The 10997-nt window shown below is 30.0% G+C and overlaps 3 protein-coding genes across 4 annotated transcripts; 1 reads left to right on the forward strand and 2 right to left on the reverse strand.

Annotated features, from left to right (window-relative positions):
• Nucleotides 1-13: 13 nt before the first annotated feature.
• Nucleotides 14-1535, reverse strand: LOC131664655 (histone H1-I-like). The gene is made up of 2 exons (XM_058935939.1): nucleotides 1082-1535; nucleotides 14-695 (listed from the first exon to the last, which is right to left on the reverse strand). Exons 1-2 carry the CDS (start codon nucleotides 1391-1393, stop codon nucleotides 246-248), a joined length of 762 nt encoding a protein of 253 aa, XP_058791922.1. The 5' UTR covers nucleotides 1394-1535; the 3' UTR covers nucleotides 14-245.
• A 129-nt stretch (nucleotides 1536-1664) lies between these two features.
• Nucleotides 1665-7412, reverse strand: LOC131664654 (eukaryotic translation initiation factor 2-alpha kinase-like). Its single transcript, XM_058935938.1, has 13 exons — nucleotides 7045-7412; nucleotides 6393-6519; nucleotides 6142-6316; nucleotides 5900-6056; nucleotides 5651-5825; nucleotides 5303-5564; nucleotides 4743-4853; nucleotides 4475-4655; nucleotides 4265-4370; nucleotides 3970-4181; nucleotides 3193-3895; nucleotides 2783-3127; nucleotides 1665-2708 (listed from the first exon to the last, which is right to left on the reverse strand). The coding sequence occupies exons 1-13, from the start codon at nucleotides 7185-7187 to the stop codon at nucleotides 2496-2498; spliced, it is 2910 nt and encodes a 969-aa protein (XP_058791921.1). The 5' UTR covers nucleotides 7188-7412; the 3' UTR covers nucleotides 1665-2495.
• A 1883-nt stretch (nucleotides 7413-9295) lies between these two features.
• On the forward strand, nucleotides 9296-10404 carry LOC131664656 (large ribosomal subunit protein uL30m). Of its 2 annotated transcripts, none has more exons than XM_058935941.1 (4): nucleotides 9296-9473; nucleotides 9560-9682; nucleotides 9745-9871; nucleotides 9974-10404. In XM_058935941.1, exons 1-4 carry the CDS (start codon nucleotides 9466-9468, stop codon nucleotides 10277-10279), a joined length of 564 nt encoding a protein of 187 aa, XP_058791924.1. In that variant the 5' UTR covers nucleotides 9296-9465; the 3' UTR covers nucleotides 10280-10404. The 2 variants fall into 2 exon arrangements, with proteins under 2 accessions (XP_058791924.1, XP_058791923.1); XM_058935940.1 differs by having other exon boundaries at nucleotides 9303-9473; nucleotides 9971-10404.
• The last annotated feature ends 593 nt before the right edge of the window (nucleotides 10405-10997 follow it).

The following is a 10997-nucleotide window of genomic DNA, read 5'->3' on the forward strand; positions in this document are numbered from 1 at the left end:
TAAAAGATTAATATTACTTAGTAATGAGTTTTTATTTCCAACACATTTAGTACATAATCTTGCACCAATACAACTTCATTTTAATAAATAAAACATACGAAACAAACTTAAAGCAGTATTAATAAGTTATAATAATTACTTTTGTTGAAATAAATTTTGCTTTTACAGCTAGTTCAAAATTTTGGAAATAAATGTTACAAAAAAAAGTACACGTATAAAACTAAAAGTATAACTTCAAAATAAACTTAAGCTTTGGTGGTCTTTTTCTTAGAAACTGCAGCTGCTTTCTTCTTAGAAGCTACAGTTGCAAGTTTCTTCTTAGCTGAAACATTTTTTTCAGCAGTAAGCTTTTCTATTTTTTTTTTAACTACTGTCTTGACTTTAGATTTGGCCTTTTCTTCTTTACTATTCTCCGAAGTTTCTTTCTTCTTTTCTTTCTGCATGACTTTCTTTATATCAGGTGGTAACTTAAAGTGACTGCCTGATGAAGCACCAGTACCAGAGACTTGAAAAAGCCATCCATCTTCATTTGCTGTTTTCAACAGTTTTGTAACCATTGCTAATTTTTTTTCTGTCACTTCGTAATTTTCAGTCATGTATTTTTTGATTGCTTGGTAAGTTGACCCTTTCCTATCATTCAACTCTAAAATTGCATTGATGATCATGTCCTTTGTTGTGATAGATTTGGTACTGCCCTGTGTAAATTTTTTTTCAAACAGTTCAATACTCTAGTCAATAGTGATATATTTTTTTTATGTTATGAAATGATCTTTTCAGTGAATATCTAAATTTTTTTATGCAAGGATATATAAATCCAACTTTAAAACGAAATGTCTATAAATGCAGCGATCACCTTTTGAAAGACAATAACAACAATAATGTACAAAAATATGTTTAAAAACTTTGAATCTATATATACTCTAGAAAACATTTGTCTGCAAAAAATGACTATTTATACACACAAAATTCAGTTTTAGAAAATTAAAAAACGTATAAAATTTCGCCATCTTTGTTCGAGCATCAATATTTCTATATATTATTTGAAAAACAAGCAAATTCACGAAAATAAACAAAAATGTACCTGTCTCATCTTGTTTTCTTTCATAGGCATCTTTTTTTTTGAAATAGCAGTATTTTTACTAGTAGAAGACTTGGACGTTGAAGCTTCGGATTCTTTGGGTGCTGTTTTCTTCTTTGCAGTAACGGTCTTTTTAGATGGATTGGGCAACAAGTCAGCGATTTCTTCTAGTATCTCTTCGCTTTCTTCGCTGCTTTGAGTTTGATCACCAGTGTCATCCACGTTATTGTCGCTTGTTTCGTTTTCTTGACTTTCGCCGTGGTTTAAATTTTCTGATTCAGAGTCAGATGCGCTTAAATCGGCCATACTGCGCATGGCAGACTTCTCTTTATTCTCTTTTGTTTACTTCTCGATATATTATTTTTCGCGTACCATAAACAAAAGAGCGCGATTTACGTTGAAAAGAATTCAGGACTTGGCATTTCACACCAGCGAAGGAAAGTTGGAGACTGACATTCTGTTTGTGCTAGAAATCTAATGTTTTGAGTTCGATGAGCGTGCGGCCATACGTGTGAATATTGAAGCAAGCGTTCTATATTTGTAAACACTGATGATTTCTTATTACAATCACTATAGATGCTAAATGAGATTTTATTCGTTTATATGTTATTGGGGTAATAATAATTTAATTCAAAACTAACGTTGATGTACATTTATTTCAAATTTTTGTACATTTTTATTCCAAACTTCGAGCGTAAATTTATGAACAAAATGAGTATAAAAATACCATTCGACTTACATTTTCGTTATTGAACGAAAATAAAATAAATTATATAGTAATTAACTACATGACAGTCATACATTCGTTCATTTTATATTACAATTGATCAAGTTAAAGGACATAATCGTAGGAATAAAAGTTGACTAATTAGTAACAGTAGCTGTTTCTTCAAACAGAAAAAATAAAAATTCCTACTATATATTTCTAGAATGTAGAAAAATCTTTATTCATTCAGATAAAATACTTTTATAAACAACAATAGTGTAATGTATTGATATTTTTGCATATTTTTATAAAATTATTATCGAATAAATAAAAATTCAAATGACAAATAGAAATACCCAAAAGAATTATAAATACTAAGCAGACTTTTGATTAATTTGTTGAATACAGAATTAAGATTTTTCTATATTTTTTAGTCATTTCTATAATCTAAAAAAAGGTTATGTAATTGATGAAAAATACTTATTAAATGAAAGAAAAAAAACAGTAATTAATAAAACAATGCAACTTATACATACAATATGAACATTTTAAAATAAATGTTAATTAAATACAATTAAAAAATGTATCATAATAAAAAATCATTCAACCATGATTCTTGCATTCACTGTGGACTTTCACGTTCTCCTAACACATATTCTTCATTCAAAAAGAATTTTTATATCACGTTTTATAGCACACCATTGGGATATACTAATAAACCTGATCCCAAGAATCTGTTCCACTGTTGTTAGTAATGGAAGAATGTCTACTCAAATGCGGTAGTTCAAAGTGCCATTTTGAATCATTTTCAGATTTTAACTTATTCGAAATTCCACTTTTCAGGAATGGGGGCCGAGCCTTAATTCCTATTGTCGTTGGTCTTTTCTCGGGATTATCATCCAACATCATTTTCAACAAGGCATACTGAAAAAAATGTCAATATAAAACTTGCTTACGTGAAATATACAATTCTATAAAATGAATAAGCCAATACAAACTTCTGCAGGATATTGCAAAGAAAAGTTATCTGGGAATATTGACTTTCTTAAATTTGTTAAAGCTTTGACTCGCTCCATTTCTGTTGAGAACGGAATCAATAACTCAAATAAAATTATGCCTAGAGAATAAATGTCGACTTTGTAATTATAGTGTTTTCCATTCATCTGTTCTAGCGACATGTAAAGATGAGTTCCTACGCGAGCAGTATGTACAGTTTTTATATTATTCATCTCATTACTATTGCACGGAGTATGGACACCGTTAATGCCTTCAGTCATTGCAGTTACTAAACCAAAATCACCTATTTTTATTTTATCATCAAGTGCAAAAAAAATATTGGAAGGCTGAAACAAAAATATAATTAGTATATTATTCAAACGGTCATTACAAAATAATTATCTATTATTACCTTTAAGTCACGATGAATGAGACCTTGTAGATGTACGTATTCTACAGCATCAACAATCTGTTGAAAAATATTCAAAATCCTTAAAATATCACGCTTAGAATTTTGAGTTTTAAGCCATTCTCTTAAGCTCAGCCTTTGACATAGTTGCATTTGAATGTACAAAAACATTTTTGTATTAGATCTCCCGCTATTTTTACGCGTCCTTAAATCTAGATTAAGTTGAGACTTCCTATCTGCAAGGTTTGAATGTTTTGACTCTTCAAAAACGATAGAATCATCTGTATCATTGTTTTGGCATTCTCTACTATTTTTTATAGATAGGTCGAGACTCTCGGAATTTTTATTTTTACTGTTTGTTTCTTCCTCTTCGTCGTCGCTTTCATCACTTTCTTCTGTCGCTGCATTAAAGACTATAAAAGAATCATCATCATCTTTATTATGTTCAAGTGCTTCACATGCACTATTTACGGACGGCGTTTCACTTAGCGGTACATCTATATGAACGGATGTGTCACCTGCTGATGATTCAGATACGAAATCTGAATTAGGAAACTTATTGTGGTTGCACCATTGACGATCGTGTTCTTCTTGCCATCCTGCTGGCGGGCACTCTAACCATGAATTGAAGTAACGAACGATATTTTGATGGTCTAATTTTGCTAAAGCTTTGACTTCTCGCATTACTCTTTCTCTAGAATATTGACTAAAAAACGGAAATAAATTTACTATATTTTAGATGTTAATATATATTTTTAAAAAAATATCAATATGGTTTACCTATTTGGCAAGGCAATTCTTTTGATTGCATAGTTGCAGTCATCAATTTTATTTCTGGCTTCAAATACTACGCCATATCCCCCTCGTCCTAAGCAATCAATGGGTTCATAATCCGTCAAGTAACGTGATTGGAATGGAGAATCGCCATCTTCAGATGTACTTTTTCGGATTTCATCTTGAGTATCAACAGAACAACGTTCAACAATAACAGGCTATTCAATAATAACAATATAACACGTAATTATTTAGCAAGTATCGATTTGTAATATTGTTTAAACATGAAAAATATAATTACAGGTAGCACAGCATCTTTCTGTTCCATCTTATCAAGAATATGCATTTGTTTGAAGTATATCCAGACAATGATTCCAGTCGTGAGGCAACAAATTGCAACTTCCCTCCTATAAATAGTTTATTTTTTATATTATTTTGTATTATTTTTTAATAGCTTATTCTTGGTAACTAAATTTAACTTTAATTGTTATGTCAATATAATTTAGCTTACCAATAATACCACAGACCGACAATAATAAATTCAACGCGTATGTTATCTTCTTCTGGATATTCAATTGCTGGAGGGGATTCTGGTGATATATCCGTTAAAACGTGTTTTGGTCCAGTTCGATTGCATTGACTACCTTCATCTATTTGAATTTGCTCCTTTGAATATAGATAGAATCCATTCCCTGTGAATTTATCAAGTTCCAAATATGTTTAAAGATTATTCTATTTAAATAAAATATTTCAACTTTTTAATTGTCGCCTTGACCTACCATTTATGTATTCTGAATTATAAAGAACAGATAATGCAGTAGTGCTAAGTACTTCATTCATTTCAAATGGTACATCTTTACTTTTATCATTGCTGATGTCTTTAGCGAACTCTTTAAAAGAATAAGATTATTTTTTCATTTGCATAGTCGTTGTTTAAAGAACATTTTAGGTTTATGTTTAAGAAGAATAGTCATTATCAAATAATTCTCTTCAGTTTTTGAAATAGTGAATCATTATTCATAAAATACTATGGTTTTCAGTCTTAAAAATCAAAATATTTTTATGAAACAATTTTAATATTCTGCCAAATTAAATATAAAATTAATTATTTATGTTATATTGTATTTTTACTTATTATTGTTATAAATGAAAATTATTTTATTTATTCATATTGTTATTCATATAGTTGATATATGATAACTATAATTTCACAAAAGTTAGTTCTAATAACTTTTCTAAAGATTTGTATGAATCTACTATTTTAAATAGTAAGATTGGAATTGCATTATTTACGATTTACAAAGATAGTGACCATTACTTTTAAAACATACCAACTCACCAATAGCTGGATATGGTCTCCATGGATATTTGATTAATATTACATCCTTGGACTTATCAATCGATTTAAAAAAAGCTGGATTCTCTTGAATATACAGTTGCCTTTCATGCATACCTAAATATAAACCAGGGCCTGCAGAAAATTCAGAATCTAATTCTAAATTTAGCTGAATAGAATCAAACAAATTGACTTGTTTCAATGGTGTTGCTGAACTATCAAATACTTGATCTTCTCTCCAAACAGAGACAATCGGAGAGTCAAACTGTTTATTAGAAAAATCGTAATTAGATATTTATGAATGCTAAGAGTATAATTTTTATACTATCAAATAAATTCCATTATACAAACTTTATATTCCCAGAGTTTAATTGCAGGGTTAGTTTTGCTGAAAGCTATAATAAGACCTTCAGGAACAATAGTTCGAAGGTCAATATCTAAATTAATAGATAAATTTTCCTGGTGGCAATCTGAATTTGCTCTTGGAAGCATTATTAAATCATGTTGTCCAACACTAAAATTCCATCTGAAAAAAAAGGATTTACTGAATTGACACTAAAGTTGAGAAATGATAAATAAAATTGGAAATTTTTATGTTACCTTTCTATTCCAGATCTAGGTTCTCCAGCTCTTATAGTGTGTTGATGGCGTCTAACTATCAAAATATCCTCTTCAACCAAACTTTCTCCATCAGTTGCATTGGTGCAACTACTCATTTTGCATTCATATAGGATTCGCCCAGTGTTACTTGATATTCCTAAATCAAAATAGAATTTCATTAGATAAAAGTAACAAAGGTAAAAATATTCAAACTCTTCAAGCTCTTGATTTCCTATAGTTACCATAAGTTTTTGTTTCTTTGCCACCAGAAAATATAATGTCCTCAGAGTAACGAAAAGATGACTGTAATAACTGGTCTACTGAAACTGGAACTGCTTCCAAATTTTCTCCATCAAACTTGTATAATCCTCCATTCAATGATGGAATTAGCCTGACCCACTGACCATTGTTGTTCAACTGTGAAATATGTTAATAACTTATTATTAGTTTGAAGTTTGTGTTTTATTTATAAATAAAACTTCCTTCTACATACATCTCTTCTATGGATGTTAGAAGACAATAAAGGTTCTGTTTGAAATTCTAAGCTCCATTTCTTTTCACCATTGGCTGATGCATCTAATGCTGTTAATTTTCCATCTAGAGTACTAACAAACAGCAAGCTGTGAAGCAAATATGATTTTACTTATCAATTGCATGTTATTGACTCAAGTATAATCAATACATCTTTTGGAACTAATATAGTTAAAGTATAAATAAAAGAAAAGGATCTAGTGTTTTAAGTGAAAATGTAATGAAATAAACTTTTAATCATTTTATGAAACAAGATAGCAGATCGAGGTGAGTTTTGAATGTGTTATTGTTTGTGAAGCAGTTCAACATATAAGCACATTTTTATCAATTACACCAGCTGACATTAACTCAGCTCGATGCTCAATAAAAATAATACCACTCACGCGGTTGGCGCTGGTATCGTAATAGACAAAATCTAAGAGCGCATAATTTTCCAAATTACGTCATCATTGTTATTAATAATGCGTAAGTGTAAAATAATTCTCGAAAAATCCGTGAAAAATCATATCTTTCAGTAGCACTGAAATCTCGCGAATCTCTCTATCTATTTTTCTATTTATAATAAAAAAGCCGTAGATAAAACAGTAACGTGACTTAAAATGTAACGTATATACCTCCGCGATGGCTTCCCGGCGGCTGAATATTGGCAGTAAGGCAGCTGTCTGATTTCGGCACAGGTAGTGGTCATAAGCAGCACGAGAAGAGTAATCCAACAGTATAGCCGTGGCATATTTTTACACACGCACACACACGCCATTTCTTAACACTTTGTTTTCTTGTCCTCTGATATCTCCGGCATCCTGATGATCATCAATCACGAGGTCGGCTGCTTTGCGCCTAATATATTTTCTTTTTTTATTATCACACTTGTTATTGTCTAATAAGAAGTCGTTACAGTTAGGCAGCGGATCACTACTACTGTCTGTTATCGTTTCAGTAATTCTGTGATTCCGCGCGGCAGTCGCATGCCACAATACAAATGAAACACGTCGTTGATCTTTTTGAGCCTTGAGCATGCGCAGCTCTCTACCTATGACTCATCTTTCCGACGCGACAGATTCTTATTTTGAACGTTTTTTTCTTTTTCCACGCTTTTACTTATCTGGACCTGTACCTTTAGAAGTTTCCTACATTTATTATTCTAAGGGGAATCGTCTAAGCGTTAATTTTTCTCGTTCTTTTGCATCGTGATCTAAAAATGTTCTCTATTCTCTTATAATTTAATTTTTGTTCTATCTTTTAGAGAACGTGTACTAATTTACAACGCATATTACATTAGCTCTATGTTCGGCCCTATGTGCTGACCTAGGAAAAAATAGACACAAATAAGATTAATTTAGATTAATTTAATTCTAAAGAAATTATAAAACGATTTTCACATTGGATGAAATATTTATTTAAAGTTTCTCAAATTGTATAAAATACTAGTAGCTTAAAGCAATTTTAATAACTTTTAAATTATTTCATTAGATAAAACAAGATTTTATGTACAGTTAACCATATATTACTCTCATTCATATTAAATTTTGCAAAAATAAATTCAATGGAGATAGTTTTTATTTATAGTATCTTATTTCTTTGTTTTATAATTTCGCAAGATTTTTATGTACAATTAAATCCTATATTTTGATGTTATATTTTTTAGATTACTAGCATTATTGAGCTTGTTATGCGAGCTCTTTTGTCATTTTTCTGTTATTTACTACAATATACTTGTATCATATAATAGTAAGGCTAGACGAGGCGCTGTGAAAAGATACTGTCGCGTAGGTAAAGGTAATTGTTTCTTAATAGGTTTTCTAAAGGTTGGATCTTAATCAGGAGGTAAGCAGAGGTTGGTTAAAGGGATAACGCCTTTATTATATCTGGAGTGTTTAGGTAGATAACTAAGTTTCTTACCTTGTTAGGACCGGGCTTCAGAGGAGATTTTATGAAAGAGTCTCAGGCGTTTGCACTTGAAAAGACAAGCTTATAATGCTTAGCATAGTACAATTCCGGTTCTGAGTAACCAGGTAGCGAAACTTAGAAATAATACAATACTACAGAATTACTGAACTACTACTGCCTATTCGCGGATCCCGATCCAGCCTTTTTTATACCATAGGCTGACGTGCCCCTTCCCTTTCTTTTTGCTAAATTAATATGCGGTGAGTAATATTCGCGGAATTAATATGGAGAATGTGCTTAGCCTAATTCATCTCGCTAGATAGATTTACAAATCTTCCCGGGAAAGTTAACAATTGGTATGATAGGAAGTTAAATTACCGATACCCGATTAGTTACCATAGCCCGTCACGTGCGTTCTCTTAGTATCGACGTGACAAAATGCGTACTTAATAACGCAGTGATTTCCTACGGCCTTAGTGTTATATTAGTATTAATAATTAGGAGTACAATTCAACATTATATGTTCTTTTGTTGCCTTATTGAAAATATCTATTTACACTCTTCAAATGCAATCTAATAATTATTTATCCGTTTTTCACATACCTCTCACTTAAGAATGAAAAAAAATAAAAAACTAATTTCTTTCATTTTATTCAATATATCTTTTCTCTTCTCTAATCATATTTATTAAGATGATGCAGATGGTAATTAAATTATCGATTCGTACTATATTTCAAAGTATAGCAAAATAAAAAATTTCGCGCTCATTTTTTCGAATCAACCATGTGGATCTCGTTCATCATTTAAAAAAATTTTTAAGAATAAGATTAAGATAAATATAAAATATAACATAAAAATATAGGAGAAGAAGGTAAGAAATAGGAGATTATGGCATATTTTGATGTTTTGAGAATTGAGGATTTTGTTTTTAACTTTGTGGTTGGCGATATAACACCATCTATACGTTCTAGGCTAAATTATATTTTCTAACCTGTCAGTGCAGCACAGCGGATTGAGTCTACTCGGTACATTTTCATAAAATATATTTCGTTTAAAGAACCATTCAAAGAACAATATTCAACTTATTTTTAATTTGTCAGTGTACAAATCCATTTTAGTAGTTTTCTATAAAGATTTTTATATCCACAATGTCTAGGTATGTAAGCACTAATTGTCTAAAAATGTGTAAATAATGAAATGCAATGATATGGTATTAAAATGCAATTATTTTATTATTTACAGTAATTTTTTGTTAAATACTGTAAAAATTGTTAAAAATCAAGTCAGGACCTACTATCATTACAGTACACCAAAACACTGGGCAAAAGATGGTGTTAAATATGGTTTGATAACATATTACCCAAGGTAATTTTATAAGATTTTTAAGATTTTTAAGACCATGTATTTATCTTAAAATAGTTTTACAGACATCCTGATCATAAAGATCCAGAATTCAAACCATCCAAATTATTTTTAGTTGAACGTGTTAAACCTACCAGAGGTAATCCATATTGGCATAAAAAAGTATTGAAACAATTAAGTATTGATCAAGATGTAAGCTGAAATAACATTGTTATCAATGATAGCATTTTTATTTTAATCATCTTTCTTTAATCTGTGTTTATTAAAATAAAATGATCTTTTTTATTGTAGGAGTACAGAATGCGAGAAAAGCCTACAGTGATTGTAAAAAATACTCCAGAAATTTGTGCATTGTTATGGGAAATAAAACATCTTATTAAAGTTACTCCCATAGACATGCCAAATAATTTACCGGATGATATTGACTCTATCAGTACTTACCTTCATGAAACTGGTAAGCTGTATGTTTTTCCAAAAATTGATGAAAAACGATACAAAGAAACTGAAAAACACCAAAATAATCCAAAAAGGATGGATAACGATACTATAAGCAAACATCTAAGGCTAAAATGGCTTAATGGAGGCGATATAAATATATAATTGTTTTAAAATTATGTTAAGTATAAATAATGATACATGGGATTTCTGAACCCTTTAAGGATTAAATAAAATATAAATATTTAAAATAATAAGATACTAAGTGATTATTTAACATGGTTGATAAAATGATTTATACTTTATTTTGAATTTTGATTTATATGTCGCAATGTGGAATACAAAAAACAGGTCAAACAAATAATCTCGTTTATTCATACTTTCAACCAGATGGCTATTTTACAACCTACCAACAATAATAATTGTTTATTAATAGTGAGTTTTCAAGATTTTCTTTATACTAACAAGGGCAAGGCATATGTCCAGTAATAGTGGAAGATGATTGTGCCGCCATTGAGTCAGTCGTGCGGACCTAATTTTTTTCATACAGAGGCTCATTGGTTATAATAATTTAAATATATTTGCTATACTCCTAAAAAGATTATTTTCGTTCATTCAATGGACGAAATTTCGATACTTCATCTAAAGACAATCACAAGTTCATTTGTCACTCATTAGTTATAATTATTGAACTGTATAAACGTCACAATATACTTATATATTGATTCATATAACTTGTCTCTTTTCTGATGTTTTTTAATTAAGTTTCTTAATATTTTTAATTGATGCATAACAAGATAGCGAGATATTCTTTTTCTTGACTATGAAATTTATGTTTAATGGACACAGTTTGATGGAGAAAAATCGTTCATTCGCAAGCTTT

Source organism: Phymastichus coffea, unplaced genomic scaffold, assembly GCF_024137745.1.
Source record: "Phymastichus coffea isolate CEN01 unplaced genomic scaffold, Cenicafe_Pcof_1.1 PCOF00044, whole genome shotgun sequence".
Lineage (NCBI taxonomy): Eukaryota > Metazoa > Arthropoda > Insecta > Hymenoptera > Eulophidae > Phymastichus > Phymastichus coffea.